A 20,312-nucleotide genomic window follows, 5' to 3' on the forward strand; every position below is an offset into this window, starting at 1 on the left:
ATAACATCTCTAGGCCCATCATTGCAGGCACTTTATTTTGAGACAAGCCAGACAAAGACAGCCCTTATATGTATATTTGTTCTACATAGAAAAGAAAATAATACAAATCGTTATTTTTAAAAAAGGAAACCTATAGATGCTTTTCTCATAATTTTGTGAAAGCAAGCACGACTACACGTGAAAAAAATAAGGTTACTTGACTTGCCTGTACATTAGTGGGGACGGCGAGGGAGTGTCTGGACATTGGTGCCATCATATGGTGTCTGTTGTGGGACACACCAGGAGTCCCGTAACCCAACTGGGAGCTAGTAGCAGTGCGGCTCCCAGTGAAGTTACCACCGGCTAAGGACATAGCATACGCAGGGTTCAACGTTGTGGTATCATTGGTGAGACTGGACAGTGGTTGGTTCTGACTTGGTAGCGGTAGCATGAACTGGCCAGTCATGCGGTGTCTAGAGGTCTCGTGGCGGTACCACCTGATAAGTAGGTCACAGTAGGCTTCCGCCACCTGTCGATCACCGAACTGGTGCAAGAAGTGTAGGAACTGAGAGACCGAGATTTGGGATCCCTTGTGTTTAAACACTTTCGTTAGCAGTTGAGCACAGGTGACAGACTTGGCTTTGATTTTGAGGTCGAAGTTGTCAATGAAAGCCCTGCCGAGGTTGAGGGATACAAACTGGGACACTTTCTCCATCTCCAGTGTCATCTCTTTCACTATGTCCGAAGAGAGGTCACTCAGTTTAAGACCTTAACATACATTCACATAAATACCTCCTCATCAATCATCAGCTGAAACTTGGACTTCTTTCTCCCGGAAACACTAGTTCTCAAATTGCATGTTTTAGAACTCATGATGATTATTTGCTTTTCTTAATAACAGTTAGACTCGTTAAAACGATTACAAATATTCCTTGATGATGTATCATATTAATAAAAAAAAATAGTTATATTAAACCGGGTGAAGCAATAGTTTCGTAATATTAATCCTTCATTATGAAAAACATCAAACCCATCAGAAATACCCAAATGCACTTACTTTCGTATATCTGACTGATGAGCTCAATCTTCAAAGCCAGCACCTCTTCGGGTTCCTAAATCACAAAGGAAACACATTGACAACCAAATCTAGAATATTGCAGATGTTGTGCTGAGAGCAATACCGTCAGGAAAAGTAGCAAAATTGGAACAATTGAAGAGCCGAGAAGTACCAAAATGATAATTTGATTATGATCATTTAACAGAATGCGTCTACAATAGGCCAAACAAACGTCCTACAAATTGAGTAAGAATAAAGCACAGTAATATTAAGCACCTTGCCATACAAATGGGTTCGCAACAAGTGGAGGACCCTTTTACCTTGCTCTGGAGGAGATCCAGAATAGTCTCCTTGCCAGAGTTAGTTCCAAATATAGTCTCAGAGGCACTCCTGAGCCTGACAGGGGACACGTGTCTGAGTTTGAAAGCATTCTCCTGTGCCTTTTGAATTCTGTCTGCCTCTCTCCGTTTCTCAGAGTCCTGACGACTCAGCCTAAACACAAAACACGCTCTCACCAAAATTCGTGATACATTTCCTCATTTTTCATTGCTTTCCATTTGGTCGGTCAGTCTCTCATGCTTATATGGGACGTATAAAACGTGTTTTTCATTCGAGATTTTTTTTTCGGATAATCACCCAAGTCCTAGATCAACAGGGTGTTTGGATTGCACCACTAAAAAGTTACTTTTTGGATCTTAGAGATACTTTGTTTTAATTATGGTAACTGGCCGGCATTAGATTAGTGGAAGATTGGATGGATGGTTATCGATATCAGTAATTCTTTGACCTCAAGCATATAAATCTTACCGCTAAATTGTTGTAAACTCCGATTGTTACCAAACCCTCGAATCACTCGTAACAAAATCAAGCAACCAAAAGGGCACGTATCAAACTGATAGATACAAAACAGTTGAATTCTGACTAAGTTTCTAAGATAATAAAAGGACACAACGAGCAGCTCCCCGACCAGAGTTAGGAACAGCAACCCCCGCCAACCACAGAGCGAGGAACAGTTCATAAAACTCGCATGGTCAAAACAACGATACAAGGCCCATCTCCACCCTCTAACTATTGTATCGTTCAAAATCACATCAACTGCAAAGCATAATATTGACAGAGACCGGTTTTCTGGACAACCGATCACAAAAACAAGCCCAATAGGAGATAGTCCTCCAAATTCGATTGGAATGAACAAAAATAAACACAAAACGACTAATGTTGGAACTATTGCTCTCGAACGACAAGCGAGGAAATTTAATTCAGGGGCTGTAGCCTAGATAAATTTTTCTTTATCTCTTTGACAAAATTTACTGCTAATAGTGAAAAAACCAAAGAGCATCACAAAGTGAATTACAAACACAAAACTACTAAACACAAGAACAGAGGTTTGATTATGAAAGAGCTACGCCATCTGCCTAATGAAATAAATCAAAGAGTCGACAAAACAACATTGAAGGTCGAATGTTTTTCCCAAAACTGGTTATGGTTTTTGGGGAAAAATGAGAATTTGTTGTCAAATGGACACAATATGAAGTTTCAAGTACAACTCTTTGGAAAATCAATTGCAACTGTGAGCAATCAAACTAATTTAGCAGTCATGAGCTAGGTAATTATGACATCTTCAATTGACAACAGGTAATAATGATAAGAGAAGTCGTCAGCAATCAATTAAATTGTCAGCAGTCATGAGATACGTAATCACAAGCTGGCGGAGTCATGGGTAAGGTATTTCAAATTTAGATACCAAATTATTTAAACCATCAAATTCGAAAACCGAGTAAAATTTTCAAAAACCAAATGCAACCTCAAAGTGAATCCCAAAAATTAAAACCAAAAGAAGCACATAGGTTTTAGTTTGAAGCAGGTAAGACATCTTGCTGATTACATAAATTAATGAGTCGACAAAGCAAGATTGAGGGGCAAACGTTTTTTTTTTTCAAAATCGGTGGTTATTTCTCAAAATTTAAAAACCATTCACTGTCAAATGGACGCATTCAGAAGCATTAATTACGTATCTTAAGAAAATCAAGTGGACTTGCTAACAAACAAAAGGTTTGAAAAACCAATTGTAAATAACCAAACTTAACAAAAAAACTCAAATGAGTGAAAAACCAAATACATACAGACCTCAAAAATTCTCCCGAATTCTTACGCAATTAAATTAAATATATATATATATATATATATATATATATATATATATATATCATTAGCTTTCAAAAGAAAACAAAAATTTGATTCAGATTAAAATTTTAAACATACCCGGCAGATTGCCGGAAAATAGCCGCCGTTGATTCCCATAACTCTATTGGGATTGAAAGAAAAGAAAATATCAACAAAAATGATTTTTGTATTAAAACATTTTTAAGTGCAATTTATTTTGATGTCATTTTGTAATTGAACAAACTCCTTTCTCTCAGTGAGAGGCTACAGGGTTTAGTATCAATACCAATAAGCATTATAGATAGTAACTAAAACTTATAAGAACAAAGTTCAAGTACCGGGTATCTAAAAATGGGTCTTAAGAGTTTATCCCGTTTCTATTTCTGACTTTGATTTTTTAATACTGACTCTTCATTTTGAATTGTTTTGCTGAGCAGCTGCTGTTTAAAAGGACTTTGAGCAGAATGACAGAAGAGTAAAACTAGCCTAGAGAAGTCAAAAAGATTTCACGCAAAATGTCGAAAGAGCGGCAAAAAGGAAAAGCGAAAAACATAGCTGCCAGATTGCCAGAAAATAGCCGCAATAGATTCGTAGATCGGCAGTCTAAAAAAAAACAGTAAAAAAGACAGGCCAAAAAATTGTCTTTTCATTGAAGGCTGATCTGGTATACTTTGATTAAAAATCTGTATAAGTTATTGCTGCCTCTATTAGCTGATCTCAAATAACCTTCATTTAGAGTGACACACACCCATTTGACCTTATCTCTTTGAATTAAAGTAAATAAAAGTCAATTTCAAAGTGAGGAAGTCATTTTTGAGAGTGAGGTAAGTCAAGTGTGACCAAAAATTTAATCACGCGAATGAACAAAAAAAACTCGCTCCACTAAGAGCGAAAAATGACGTCACGCATGCAATTCAGTTGAAATTGCATGAACGAATGAACAAAAAGTGGCTGTGACGTCATATGGTCGTAACAAAAATCATGACGACGAAATAAAAAAAACCAAGAGAAGGCCAATAATAGCCCCAGCTATCGCTGTGCGGCTATTAAAAAGTTCGAAGAAGTAAAAACAAATAGGAGCGCTATAATAGCGGCTGAGAAGATGAGGGCGGCTATTAATAATTGCTAACGTCGGAAGAATTGCTCTCGAACTGCTAGCGGGAGCTCTAATCAGTTGCAGCCTGCTTCAGTGAGGTCGCGGGCAGCCCGATTGCAACTTAGAAATTCACTAGGGGGCTTCAAATAAGTTCATTAGAAGTTAATATAGGCCACTATTAAGATTTAAAGTGACTTTTGACTTTTTAGTATTAAATTGCTGCCAACTGAGTTCAGCTCCTTGAAATTGTGATTGAGAGCAAATTTTAGATCACGCTAAACGCAAAAAGTCAAGGGCTAAAAGTCACTTGAAAAGTCAAAAACGGTCAAGCGAAAATTTTGCATAAAAAGGACACACACGTTTACAATAAATGCTGCTCTTCTCTAATTAATAACCCCCTGTCCTCCTATCCTATAAATACGTAACATTTTCAAGCTATCAAATCACCGATGTAACCGATGGTAGCAAGGGAAAACGACGAACGATGTCGAAGAAGTATTGCATTTGCAACGAGATTGATCTTTTAGTATTGATCATGGTCAAACATGCACGCATCTTTTACAATCGCGTTCACTTCTTCGAGCATGAAAAAGCTTTACCGGTGTGACTTGTTTGAACAAATTGAACAGTTTCGCCGTTGAAATCATAATTACGTCAGTTCAGATCACAAAACAATGAAGCGCCTTATCTTATACCAATTTAGACTATACTCGCACAGATCACAATACAAGAATTGCCAATGATGGGGCCAGTTAGAATGCGTATGTGTGTACTTAGCATCTGCGATTAATCTAATCAAAAATTGAAGTAATATAGTTTCGAGTATCCTCAATTGAGCGAACATTATTTAATCGCTCTACCATAAATGGTGCAGCAAAAGCCACTGGCCGCCAGATGAAGTAGGCATGACCAACATGTTCAAAAGCCACGAACAAACACTTTGCTCCATTCGAGCCACACGATCCGCCCTAATATGGTTAATACAAGGGCCACTGATCGTATGAGAGTTGCGTTGTCGACCATGTTCCGGTTGATCTTAACTTGGTCAAGCCAGCAAAGAGCAGCCAGAGACCAATTAGTTGGCACATCTATAGGTTAAATCACAATAAACTTCAAATCAGAAGACCTAAACTGTTGATGCTTTAAAAACGAACAGATCGGATTCAAGTTCTAACGGAAACAGAATTGATTTAAGCTCAATAAATAACAAAGGTAACAATTCACTCTCAACATACAATCTTCAAAGTATCAAGCTTGATCTTCGGGAGGCTATCAAAGATTCAACCCAACGGAGAATTTAAATTTGCCACGCGGGATAAATCATTGAAATCGTGCAGATAAAACCTAAACCAATAGCATTAAAAAGCCAACGTGACATAAAAAAACTGATACAAATCCCCTGCTGAAAGCAATTGGATACCTATTTAAATTCTAAGTAATTTTGATCCCTCAAAATTATCAATATTTTAGAATAATTAATAATTAGAACCGAAAACGTATTCAGAGGTTCCAATATTACACCTCGATAAAATTAAGTTTAACATAGCCGGCAGATTGCCGGAATAGCTGCGAAAGAATAGACTTGCGTGCCGTATAATACAGATAGAAACAGACACAGATATAAGTTGACTAAGTTATCGAAGCCGCTCTAAAAGCTATCTAAAAACATTCAGCGATATATTAATAAAGTTCGATAAAAATCATTGCACAGAAGCCTTTTCATTAGGGACCTTTATTACTCATGTGAGTTTCTTTGTCCTTAAACTAATTCAAATGAAACTTAAGTTTTAAAAAGCAGAAGTTACTTTATTCAGTGAGGTAAGTCACGTATGATCAAAATCTCAAAACGCAAATGAGCTAAAAACGTTGTCTAAATAGAGTGGAAAATGACGTCACGCGCGCAAATGCAGTTTGCAAGGGGAAGAAGTCGTTCAGAAAATCTGACTTTTTCAGCTTTGCTGTGTGAACAAATGTAAAACGAAAAAGAGCGTCAGACGAAGAAACAAAAACATAGCAGGACGAGTACTTCAATACAAACCAAAGAATTGAATGAAAAATTGAGAACTAATGTACTTCACCAGCAGATCAATTGAACAAGCCCAGTAAAAAAAACAATCTCAAAAGTTGAGAAATTAAAATAATCAAATAAACTAAACATAGCCGGCAGATTGCCGGAAAATAGCCGCGATAGACGCTTGTGGCGTTACATGAATGGAAACCACTATAGAAATAAAATAGACAGATCGACCACCAGTCCTTTAATAGACCACTAGACTTTTTGGGTTAGCTTCGGACTCTCAATTTGATGAGACACATAAGCTCTATAAGGCGAGAGCCCTAATAGGGCTTTTAAAAATCAAGATCTTTTCCGTTTTGTGCCCCCTCAGCTTAGTGGTCGCATATTATTTGCACCCCCAGATGCACGTGCAATATTTGGGGGGGGGGCACAAACGGAAAAGATCCCAAAATTAATATTCGAAATCAAAACCTCAAGACTCTAATATTCAAGAATTAGGGCATATGTTTGGCACTACTTAGATGCACACTATTGATCTTTAATAAGTGAAGGTTCATAAAATTTAAAGTTTCATAAGTGAGCTCAGAAGTCATTTTTTTGAGTGAGGTAAGTCATTGAAAAAGTCAATTCCAAGAAGTCACGGTAAGACGAAACAAAAATCTGTTAGACGAAGTAAAAAAAATAGTAGAATTGAGTACGCGGCTATTAAACAATAAAAATCAATGTAAAACTGTTGAAGCTTTTACCTTGAAGGCCAAATATGATAAAATTCATTATAATCATTAACTCACGCACAATACTTGAAAGAGATTTATTATCCACTAAAGGAAAATAAACTCCAGGAATATGACAAATGCTTCAAAAATAAAAACTGACATGTGCGAAATTTAAAGAAGGTTTCCAAATTTCGAGGAAACAAAAACTTCAAAACGCTTTTTTTGGTCTGCGGAGTTCTGCCAACTAACCCTTCTACAAGACCTACAATTTGTTGGCCAGTAAAGGTCGTTAACCTCAGAAAATGACAAAATAAAAAAACAAATGCAATTCCTAACAAAATCTTAATGAAATTCGTGATAGCAACATCATAAGAACCCTTTCATTCTCTCCAGTGATTATCCAGTGTCTCTATTTCAATCTTTAAACAGTTTGACTGGCTAAAAAGACCAAAAAATTTGGAACAGAACAATTTTTAGAAATAATAAAAAAATTGCTAAGACTCGTGTTAATAAAAAATTGGTAACCAATCCATTACCCCTAGCAACTATGCAGTAACTTTTCATCAAACACTAGAGAAAATTCATGGGACCATAAGCCGGAGAAACTTGCTGGCGAAATATTTTCAAAAATTCCTGATATTAGTAAATTGAAAAATACTTCATTGCCACTAATAATAGAAGCTGAGCAGTAAAATATTATCAAACCCTAGAGAAGGTTCCTTGGCCCTTGAGGTTGGAGAAAACTAAAAAAAAATGACCAAAAATTGTCCGAAAAATTAAAAAAAAAATGCAAGTTTTACACAAAAAAAAAATGCTAAAATTTGTGATATTTAAATTGTTGAAAACGATTCCATGGCCAATCAAAATTTTTCAATAAACTATTATCAAACCCTATAGGATGTTTCCTGGCTCCTGGGGCTGGAAAAAATTGGAAAATGACATTAAATGTTAGAAAAAAATTGCAAGATTTTTGATGTTAGAATGTTGAAAACAATTCCATTACCACCAGAAACTATGCAGTAACCTATTATCAAACACTGCAGGAGGTTCCTTGAAACCTAGGGCTGTAAAAACTCAAAACTGACAAAAAAAATGGGAAAAAAATGTAAAAATTAGTATAAATTTGCGTGTTTGTGTTTCGCGTACCAAAAGATATAGCTCTTAAAATGGCCATAAAAAGCAATTATTTCTTGCAAAAGACCTTTACAAACCTCAATTTTAGACTGGTTCAACAAAAAAGCCAAAAAAGACGAAAAAAAATTGCAGCTTTTTGGCTCAAATACTCTTAAAAATAACCTTTCAACCTTAAAATACGACCTTCCTAGTAGCTTCACTATTCTTAATACTTGAAGGACTACTATACGCGGCTAAGGGCCTCTAATGAAACTTGGTGCCCGCTGAGCTTTACCTGTTTATCCCGTTTCGGAAGCTCAAAGTCATGGAAAAAGTGTGAAAATAAAAAAAAACATAGCAGGACCAGTCCTGAAATACAATTCAAAGAATTGAATGAAAAACTTAGATTTACTCTACATGAACAGCAGATCAATTCAACGATGCCAATCAAAACACAAACAAAATCATCTAAAAAAATTGAGAAACAAACAATCAAACAAACTAAACAAATATATAATCCTTGATAAAACTTGGAAGCTTTTACCCCAAAGGCAAAATTTGACCCCTTTAAAAATACCTTTTCCAAAAATATTATCAAAACCAAAATTTGTTTCTGAAATTGGTGCAGTATTATATCTGCAAGGCCTGAAAAAATTCATTGACCCTTGAAGATCGATTAACTCGAAAATTTTCAAAAACTAGAAATATCAATTGAAATTTTAATGAAATGTTGCTGAAAATCATGACATTAATATCTAAAGAATTATTTCTTGAAAAATGATTCTAGTGTCTCTAGAGGCTATCCAGTAAACCAATTCCAAGTCTTAAAAAAATAATTGGTTCAAAGATCGAGATGCAATAATTTTAAAAAAAAACTTTGAAATTTCAAAAAACAGAAATTCGTTCTGTTAAAATGTTGAATATCATCCAATTACCCGCTAGCAACTATTTAATAACATACTATCAAACTCTGTATGAGGTTATATGGCTACTCAGGCAAGAAAAACTGAATAAAAGACAAATGTCTAGAAAAAAACTTAAAAAACTTGCAAGTTTTATCAAAACATTTTCAAAATTCGAAAGGTTAAATTGTTGAAAACAAATCCATTAAAACTAACAACTATGCAGTAACTGTTTTCACACCGTGGAATAGTTTCCTGGCACTTGAGAATGGACAAATATCAAAAATTGACAAAAACTTTAAGAAACCTCAAAAAATTGCAGATTTTATCAAAAAAAAATGCTAAAATTCGAGACATTAAAATGTTGAAAACCCCTCTATTGTTACTAGAAACTATACAGTGCCCTATTATCAAACCTTAAAGGAGATTCCCTGGCCCTTGAAGCTGGAAAACCGCAAAAAATGAAAAAAAAACTTTCAAAAAAACTTGAAAAAAATGGCAAAAACTAGTATCATTTTGTGTGTTTGTGTTTGTAGTACCAGAACATATAGCTCATAAACTGTTCATAACAAGTACCTTTTTCTCAACAGGCCTTCATCAACTTTTAAAAACTTCAACCTAAGACTAATCAAGCAAAAAAACTTAAAAAATCACAAAAAAAACATGAAAAATTGCACCATTTTGAGCCCAAAAACTCCTAAAAATGACCTTTTAACCTTCAATTGAGGCCATCCCAGCAGCTGCAACACTAAGCAGTTGAAGGACTACTAACGTCCACTATGGGCCTCTAATGAAACTTAATGCCCGCTGGGCTTTACCTGTTTATCCCGTTTTGGAAGATCAAAGTCATTGAAAAATGTGTGAACACATCTTAAAAAAAAACACAGCGCCCCAATACAATTCAAATTCTTTGAATTGTAATAAGGCAGAGCACCAAAACAATTCTTAAATTTTAAAAAACCAAGATCACCGCAATATAGCTCCGCTCAGTTTACAGCTTTGCAGCTATAAAAAATGTTATGTACTTTGATATGGTTGATTAAGAGCTGATCAGAGTTTTCTGACTAGTGGGGAGAATATTGTTTTTACCTGATTGTGGGGAGTTGAATTGTGATTATCAATAAATGTGCTTTGTAATTTACATTTCACTCCGAATTATTAAGTTTCTGAATTGAAATATTTAGATTTACGCACCTGACTGTGCTGTTGGGGAGGCAAGGTGTCTCCAATTCTGGCTGAATAGTAGTTGTCTGCTGTGCATTGACTGCCAGATCCCCGAGAACAGCAGCAGCAGAATCTTCATCCAGTGAAGTCTCGAATGAGTTGTCATTGTTGAAGATGGAGTTCTTCTGTGGAGCGTAGTCATGTGCACCTGGAAGGGCCTGCTGTGCTAGTGCGTAGTCTTCTATGGTGCAGTTGAGTTGTGCAATCTTCTGGTTCTGAAGAGACTTGAGAGTACTTGGTTGGGAGGTGTTGCTTTTGTTGGAGGTCGTGTTTTTAGAGCACCCGTGGATGGAGTAGTTGTCGAAAGTAGGCGACACTTTGTCACTTGCCATCGAGTACTGGTTAAATTCATTCAGCTCCAGTGACTTGCCATTTTTGAACACAAACGCTGAAAGAAACAAACTTAACTTAAGCAAACATACAACACAATGTTATTATTCAAAACTTAACCTACCTAGTACAGCTTGAGAATAGTTTGAACAATAATGCGTTCTTTCGATGTTACCGGAAAAAAATACAATGTTAAGAGATACCAAAGAATCACCAAGAATCGAGATCATAGGGAGCCTATCTTTACTAGGTATGGGGGTATGAATATGGGCCAGGTGTGGGCAAAGAGCATGAAGGGGAGCATAAATGGGAAGTGGAATAATGCCGTACCATAAAATTACCCTTTACGCCGTAAATTTACGCCTATGCAACAGAATTTAAGCGCTTCAGTGGGGGGATTTCGACTGCTGGATTTGGGGAGTGTCTGAAATATTAGGCTTTAAAGCATGAATACCTCCTCAGCAGTTTCGGTGAAGCGCACACTTTTAAGTGTCTTTAAGTGACTATTAAGTGTCTTAAAAAACTCCTTAACAACTTACTGCCCCCTGGCTTTACCAGTTTATCCCGTTTCGCAAGACGAAAAGTCCCGAAGTTCATTGGTCAGCGAAAAACCGATAGTACGAAAAAACAGTGGTAAAATTTAAAATAGCAGGACAAGTCCTGGCCAACAGTTCAAAGAATTTCCATTTACTAAACAAAAAAACTAGACCTCCTAAAATGGACTATGAATGGATTGGGAAAACCAATAATCAAAACATAGCCAGCATATTGCCGGAAAATAGCCGCCGTTGACACGCTTGAGGCACATCGGGATTCAAACAGAAAAAAAAGAAGAGACAAATTGACTGAATTCTATTCTTTTTTTTTCAGTGTCAAAAAGTGTTCTAATTTGCCGTGCAGTTTCAGTAAGATTCTAAAACCATACTTAATTCAGCTTCTAAACTGAAAGCTAATAAGCTTAATACCAACATCAGCTAGCAAACACTTTTTTCTTTATGGGTGTGAAAACATCAGCCGACTGTAGGATTCGAACCCCGACCTCCAACGTCCGATCCCGTGACTTCAACGGTTGTATTAACCACTCGGCTATCAGAACCCTATCATCGAGTCTCTAACAATCGGTTTTGTTTTAACAACTAACTTTATTTGGAGTGATACGAATTGGAATCACTCAAAAATCAAGAAATGCGTAAAAAAGTCACTGACGACAAAGATTAGTCTAAGCAGGAAATTTGCATAGAAAAGACATGCACGTTTACAAAAATTGCTTCTCATTCGAGAGCAATTGAAAAGCATAAACCGACTAAAGTCGGAAAAAAAGCTCCCGAATGACAAGCGGGGCGTAAATCATTCTTAATGAAATAACTTCAGACGAACGTAGGGTTCGAACCTCGACCTCCTGAGTCCAATTCCGTCACCTCGACAGCGGCATTTACCAATCGGCTATCACGGCCTTGTCATCGTCTCTCGAACAATCGATTTTGTCTCAACAACAAACTTTTTTCCAGAGTGAGAGCAATTGAAATCACTCAAAAATCAATAAGTGGGTGAAAAAGTAACTTGAGACGACAAATCGTATTCTAGAAGCAAAGACCAAAAACGGTCATCCGAAAAAATTACATAAAGACACACACGTTTACAATAATTGCTTCTGATCGGAGAGCAATTAAAAAAGCAAAAATCATGTAAAAATGCCGCATGTGAATAAAAACCACTAGCGATAAAGGGAAATTTGTTCAAACACAGTTTTCTCGCTCTACTATAAAATTAGAGTGAAAAAATTTCACGGCACAAAAAAAAACACTTTTTCGCTCCACTTCCCAATGAATGTGAGATCAGATCATATGTCAAAAAAGACAGCGCCCTAATACAATTCAAATTCTTTAAAATCTAAAAAGTTCTCTAAAAAGACCAACAGACCCGAAACAATTGATACAAATATAACGTCTGGCAATTTGCTCTAAAACGAGTGTCGAGCCATTGGCTTCTTCAGTACTAGCTGCAACTTAGGGAGGCTAGATTTTGCTAAATTTTGCGCAGGTGCGGTCGCGCGTGCGGGGGCTAGGGGTGCAAAGATGTGGAGTGGGGGTGAAGTGACAGTGGCAGCGAGGGGTTAAGTGGGAGGGGTTCAAACTCTATGGATCACCCGTCAAACCATGAATATGTCTCTTAAACAGTTTCGGTTAATCGCATACTTATACACCAGTGAGCTGGACGGCCCTAAGACAAATTAATTCCCTCCAGGCCTTACCTGTTTATCCCTTTTGAGGATAAAAAGGCAACTCGTCAGACGAAAAAACGATCAGATGAAAAGTCGAATACAAAAGACCAGCAGGTAATTGCTTCAAGCTTCGTTTGAGAGCAAAAAATATTTATAGGAGGGGAGGGGGATCAAGTCATCTAAAATCGCACTTTATACAAAGAATTTACGCTACACAGCAGAATTCCTTGGGCGGGGTGGACGCGGGTTGGTATAATTGCTACAATAAAATTGCTACAAACTTTGAAAGTTTGTCAGCAATTAATAGGGATGCAATATTGAGACTATTTGATATTTTCCGTTTTGATGTTTTTGCGGGGAATAGTCTTGATGTTTTTCGTCGTCTTTCCGCAAGTGTTCTCGTTTCCTGGGACAAGGGACATTGCTATACGTTGTTTTTTTGCCATTTTTGAAATTGAAATCAATCTTCTAATTACCCTCCCCCACCCCATATTTAGGAACGGTTTTCATCTACGTTATTTCACACTCAAGTCAGGCATTAGTTCAACGGAAGATAGTATCTGGATCAGTTTTGCAAGGCGGATTTTTGGTGAAATATGTTCATTGCATGTAAAATTCAATGGCTTGTGGATCCTTCAGAACGCATAACAAACTGATGATGTTGTGTTGCACGCTGTTTCTCATCGTCATGGTAGCTACCCTCTTAAGACTGCTTTACTTGAATCACTGTGAGAAATCTAACAGGCTTTTCTGTCATCTTCGATGTGAAGACAATTCAGGTATGACTCTCTTACAAGTACACTTATGGTTAGACTGAGGAGCGTGCTAACCCAGAGAGGTCCTGTGAGACTGATGATAACTGCAGATTTGTCGAACAAAGGCACGCATATTTTGCAAATGACGAAAGCTTGTTAACGACTAAAAATGCCAATTACTAACTTCTAGGTACTTACAACTATCCTTGATGCAGTAGTTCGCGTCTGAAGAGTCTTCTGTCCTCTTCAGAGACCTGCATCTCAGACTCAGACAACCTAAGCACAAAAATAAGCACATACTCTAAATGTCTACCTGCGTATAATTAAGCTACTGTAGGCAATAATAATTCTTTTATATAAAAATCTTTTATCGCAAGTCATCTAACATTCATCAGACTTGCACATCCACCAAATTAAAAACCTACCCGTACAAAAAAAATTAAAGTGCGAACTTTTAATTTCATTTTGTAGTTAGACATAGTCCGGTTCCTAATGAGAGGTTACAGGGGCTACTATCAATTCTAATAAGCATTAGAAATGGCAACGAAGACTTATAAGAACAAAGTTCGAGTAGCCGGCATCTAAAATTGGGCCTTTTGGGGTTTTCCCGTTTATATTTTTGTTTTCTTTTCAGCAAAATGAGAGAAGAGCGAAACTAGCCTAGAAAGTCAAAAAGATTTCACGAAAATTTTTTTACCGAGCTGTGAACTAAGGTAAAGAAAACAAATTGGTTCGACAAGCAAAAAAACAGCAGGACGAGTATTGAATTACAAATATTTTTCATTGACTAAAAAAAACTCGAATTTGAAATTGTAAGAATTTGAGTAAACCATATAAAAAAAACGATCAAACAGTTAAAAATCAAATTCACATTGTCGCATGTGAACAAAAAAACTACTAACGAGAAATTGTATTTTGTTTCCTCAATCTACATTAAAATCAGAGTGAAAACAATTACGCCGCAAGACCATTTACTTTTTCGCTCCACTTCATACTTCGACATGAACAAAATCATAACTTCAATTTGACTTCAAAAATCATTCAAATGCGTGAACAGATCTTAAAAAACATCTTTGAATCGTAAAATATAGGGGCGCTATAATAGCCGGCTGAAAAGATGACAGCAGCTATTAATTTTGGAGACAATTGTGATTAATAAAAAACAACAAAAAAGAACCCACTAACGTCAGATGAATCGCTCTGAAGAAACCAACGAGCGGTTGGACTAATTTCGGGTGAATTGCTCTGAAAAAACCAGCGAGGGGAAGGGGTCTAAAAACGCAGGTAAATTTTATTATGTCTTCATATCAGCTCCAAATACTAGTGCAATTAGATAATAGTAGAGCTATAATAGAGATGCTAAGCTAATTCATGCGCTTTATATGCTTGTCCCGTTTTTGAGAACAAAAAGTTAAAAGCGTCAGAGGGAAAAAAGCTGTTCTATTTCACGAAAGCGCGTTAAATAACATGCAAAAAAACACGTGCTCCTGAATGGCGTCAAAGATATATGCCCACTAAACGTGGGACCGAAACGAAAAGATCCACGAAAAAATCGTTCGGGTAAAAAATAGCACAAAAACGACGGCAGGACTAATATAATTGCTACAAACATTGTCTGAGAGCAATTAATTAGTAACGTATTAAATGGGTCCTGAAACTGATTTAACAGTGAGACTTTAGGGCACCATTTTTAAACATTGCCGACATATTGCCGGAAAATAACAGCAGTTGACGCCCTTGATGCATATCGGGATTGAGACAGAAAAAAAAACAAAATTGACCGAATTTTTTTCTCTTTTTTTTCAGTTGTCAAAAAGTGTTCTAATTTGTTGTGCAGTTTCAGTTACATTCTAAAACCATACTTAATTCAGCTTCTAAACTTAAAGCTAATAAGCTTAATACCAACATCAGCTGGCAAACACTTTTTTCTTTATGGGTGTGAAAACATCAGCCGACAGTAGGATTCGAACCCCGACCTCCAACGTCCGATCCCGTGACTTCAACGGTTTTATTAACCACTCGGCTATCAGAACCCTATCATCGAGTCTCTAACACTCGGTTTTGTTTTAACAACTAACTTTATTTGGAGTGATACGAATTGGAATCACTCAAAAATCAAGAAATGCGTAAAAAAGTCACTGACGACAAAGATTAGTCTAAGCAGGAAATTTGCATAGAAAAGACATGCACGTTTACAAAAATTGCTTCTCATTCGAGAGCAATTGAAAAGCATAAACCGACTAAAGTCGGAAAAAAAGCTCCCGAATGACAAGCGGGGCGTAAATCATTCTTAATGAAATAACTTCAGACGAACGTAGGGTTCGAACCTCGACCTCCTGAGTCCAATTCCGTCACCTCGACAGCGGCATTTACCAATCGGCTATCACGGCCTTGTCATCGTCTCTCGAACAATCGATTTTGTCTCAACAACAAACTTTTTTCCAGAGTGAGAGCAATTGAAATCACTCAAAAATCAATAAGTGGGTGAAAAAGTAACTTGAGACGACAAATCGTATTCTAGAAGCAAAGACCAAAAACGGTCATCTGAAAAAATTACATAAAGACACACACGTTTACTACCAAGTGAAAGCTAATAAGCTTAATACCAATTTCAGCTTTAATAAGCTAATGCTCAATGACTTAATGACCCGGCTTTATCGGTTTATTCTGTTTTTTTAATTATTTTGCTCCTTTGACTCTGACAGCACTCACCATATTGTATACTTTATTGAGTGAAAGAATTTAACATCAGCTGAAACAGTGAGTGAGGTAAGTCAGAAGTCAAGCGTGAAAATCGTGACTTATGTAAAACGAAAAACGTGATCAAAAGAGAAGCGAATTTGCAATACACAACATGACAAGACCTGAAATACAATCCAATGAATTGAATGAAAAACTTAGAACTATTGTACCTGACCAGAGGATCAGTCGATCAACGCCAGCCAAAAAGAAAAACAGATCTCCATGATGAGAAAATAAAATTAAACTAAACAAAATTATAATCATTGCTAAAACTCTTGAAGCCTCTACTGTGAAGGCCAGATTTGCTCCAATTAAACATACTCATTAACACAAGCGCAAGCCTTGAATGAGGTTTATTGCCCAATAAAGATGGCAAAAATCGAGAAAGATGACAACTATTTAAAAAATTAAAAATTGCTAAATTTAAAGAAATTTCGCAATATAAAAAAAATGAAAACCACTTTATTTCTCCGAAATCTGTCCAGTAACTTATCTGCAAGAACTAAAGAAGTTTCATTGGCCCGCACCAATTGATAAATTTAGAAAATGACAAAATGCATGGTTCTGAAAATCATTTCATTTTAAATGAGATGCTGCTAAAAATTTAGATATCAGTTTTTTCAGAACAATTTCATTCTCTCCAGAGGCAATTCAGTAACACAATTTCAAGCCTTAAAAAAGTTGCTTTGGCTTATAAAGATCGATAGACTAGGAGCATTACAAACATTTTCAGAAATTTTGAAAAATTCAAACTATAAAAAAGTGCAAAAATTTGTGATTTTAAAAAGTTGAAAACCATTCCATTTCCCCTAGCAACTATGATAAAACAAAATAGCAAACCATAGAGGAGGTCACCTGACCACTTAGGTAAGAAAAAGTGAAAAGAAAAAATGCAAACTTTTTCAAAAAATTGTTTAAAATTCGTGATAAAATTTTGAAAACAAATTCATTGCAAATAACAACCATAAAGGAGGTTTTCTGGCCCATGAAGCCGGAAAACCTCAAAAAATGACAACTAATTTAGGCAAACTTGGAAAAAAAATTGCATACTGTACTTTATATCCAGCAATTGCAGGTCATGAATAAAGGTGTGAATACATCCCGTTATGAAAGCTCTAAGTCATGAAAAAGGGTTCAAAAAAGAGCACCAATACAATCCAATTCTTGGATTATAGAAGGACAGAGCACCAATACAATCTAATTTCTGGATTGTAAAAACAGGAGAGCGCCTAAATTAGCCGTTGAGAGGCTGACGGTGGCTATTAAAAATAATTTGTAATGCTATAAAATTTAAGATAACTTAAAATTTCTTACGGTAAAACCTAACCGTAGATGATTTGCGCAGAAATGAGACACAGAACAAAGATACCTTGATAAAGTACGTTTATACTCAGCGTTCACATAGGTAAATAGATGTATTAACTCACAGAGGGAGCAATGAGGGCTGACTTCGTAGTCTGACATCGAGTTATGGTCAGCTCTTTGTCCTTCTGAGTAATTCTGGTGACTATTTTTCCCTCCAATTCCTTGTACAACTCCGGGGCCGATTCCAGTGGAGGAGTTTCTATGATTGCCCCCAACAACTCCCATTCCTCTCATGTGGCGACGTCCAGCCGAGTTTCGACTGGCAGAGGAAACCAGACCAGATCCACCACTAGCTCCAGATCTCCTGTTGCTGCGACATACACAGCACAGAATCAGCACCACAAACACAGCCGAGATAACAATCGAGGACGTCACCACAGCAGCGATCAGACCCAGGCTTTCTAAAAGCAGTCACAAGATTAAAAATCGCACACCATTAGACACTGAACTGAAAAAAAAACAGCAGCATCAAGCCATTGCGCATTGGACAGGAAAAACGTCCCAGGTTTTAACTTAGGGATACTCCAATCTAATGATTTGCACTATAACCTAATCGATTCAACAGAATTCCTTCCTCTTTATAGACCAAACGGTACTTTTAGGATGAAATAGGATGATCATATGATCCGAAGAAACAATTAATAAAGATTAACTTCGCAACTAATAAAGGATGGAATTTCTCAAATAAATTAAGTAGCAGCGCTGAATAGAATGACTAGAGAAACGTATAGGATGTAGCTAACCTAAGCTAATGGAGACTAGCCTCACTTCATGAGGTCGAACGGGCAAAAAGGGAGTGGCGGTAAAAAGTTCGAGGTGGTGGGATGGAGAATGAGGTCTAAAACGTAAATCGTCCTTCCCACATCTTCAGCCACTTTGGTAAACCGTCTGTGAAATTTGGTCCTCCAGGCGGAATTAAAAAAAACACCAACACAAGACTATCCCTATACAATTTATTTTGTTCAAGCGTAGCCCAGGGGACTGAAGGGGGAAAAATTTCGAGGAAATTGGGAAATTGCAAATGAAGCTAGATTGACAAGAGGTCAATTCAGTTGATCAAATAACCATCCCCACTAACCAAAACTTTTAAACAAATGTTTCCTGCTTTTCCACCCTGCTATTTTGACATGAAAACAATGCTTACTTTATTTATGATGCTGTAATATCCTATCAAAGGTAATAGAAGTCTTTTACTACTACTACTACCAAAATACAACCCTATACGTTTCTGTCGTGCTTATGGAATTAATTAAGAAATGTGAATGAAGACTGTGATTTTTGAAAAGCTTCAAGACCGAATATAATAATTTGACCAGAGAATGTTTCTTTTGCAGGTCCACTGCTGATATCGGAACATAACTCAAAAGTTTAATCATTAATTCGAAAAAAAATCAAAATCCTAGGAAATCGGGTTCCGAATAATCATCACATTTTAAAGTTAGTCTTTGCGTGGCACAAAAAGATCCAGCTTACTTTTGAAGTTATTCGCTCGAGATAATAGTAAATAAAACAAGGCAGCTCAGTAATGTGCGTTTGCACAAAGTTCCGACCCTGCTCAACCAAGTTTTTGACTAAATTGTTCAGCAAATAATTGGTTTATCCATTTAAAAAATCGTGTTATCCCTAAAAATCATACATAAGAAACAAAACCTTATCAGAAAGCCGATGATACATGCCACTAAAGAGAGTAAGAGACAAAAAAAAACAACAGAATCTGCCAAAAAAACAACAACTTACCTACGACCAAAACTAATTTTAAAAATAAACTCAATGCAACGGTCAAAACAGCATCAGACAAAAACTAAGCTAAACGAATTGATTTTTACTTCACTTGAGAAGATATGGGACTTATGCTTTATCAGAATAACTAACAAGAAGAAAGAAAACAAGAAGAAAGAAAGGGTTAAGTTTAAAATACTTTTTGAAAGAAAATAGTTACCAAGTCATGAAAAGCATTAGCTATCAACTCAAATCAGTGAGTGGCTTCACTTATACGTTCACATGGAGCCATTGAGACCTGTCAATATCCAGAAATTCATACAACTACAAAAAGAACAAAAAGGCTAAAAAAGCCAAAAAATTTGCAAGGAAACTGTCTGTGCCTTAAAAATAATAATCGCTCCACTAAAAATATTAAATATGCTCAATTGCACCTTCCTTCAACACCACTATTGTGACATGCAACAATGTGATCAAGGTGCTATGCGCAATGTGATGATCGGTTAACACAGCAAATAACTTCAATATAATTCACATGGAAAAAATGTGACCTTTCTTTTCAATGAGATTATTCTAACAGAATGCAGAAATAATATTGAAAGTGGCAGATCTCTTTTTCATTAAATTTCAAAACCCCTAAGACATAACAACCGTAAGCGTTCAACTAAAAAATGGTACATAGTTCCTCTTATAGCTGCCTAGGGGCCAATTGTGCATGTCATTAGAGAGACTTAGTCCAAAAACTGCACATTAACACTGAGCACAGAGAGAATTCAAAATTTCACTAACAATTTTAAGCAAACGGTATTGAAGCCAAAACACCATAAGCCTTTCGCTGAAAATGTTAAATATGTGCATTGTATGTGCGAAATATGTCGATATATAATGACTCAAATTTGCGTTGCATGCTTCT

At 36.4% G+C, this 20,312-nt stretch overlaps 1 protein-coding gene across 2 annotated transcripts in view; it reads right to left on the bottom strand.

Annotated features, from left to right (window-relative positions):
- Nucleotides 1-20,312, bottom strand: part of LOC142358598 (uncharacterized) — a 132,539-nt gene that overhangs the window by 2,300 nt on the left and 109,927 nt on the right. For both annotated transcript variants that reach the window (XM_075410037.1, XM_075410038.1), the window contains 6 exons: nt 17,743-18,081; nt 13,772-13,849; nt 10,238-10,655; nt 1,357-1,528; nt 1,037-1,091; nt 206-747 (listed from right to left, as the gene is read on the bottom strand). In XM_075410037.1, coding sequence (XP_075266152.1) covers nt 206-747; nt 1,037-1,091; nt 1,357-1,528; nt 10,238-10,655; nt 13,772-13,849; nt 17,743-18,081 — 1,604 coding nt within the window. The remainder of the gene's footprint in view (nt 1-205; nt 748-1,036; nt 1,092-1,356; nt 1,529-10,237; nt 10,656-13,771; nt 13,850-17,742; nt 18,082-20,312) is intronic.

This window comes from Convolutriloba macropyga, chromosome 2, assembly GCF_964194025.1.
Source record: "Convolutriloba macropyga chromosome 2, txConMacr16.3, whole genome shotgun sequence".
Taxonomy (NCBI): Eukaryota; Metazoa; Xenacoelomorpha; order Acoela; family Convolutidae; genus Convolutriloba; species Convolutriloba macropyga.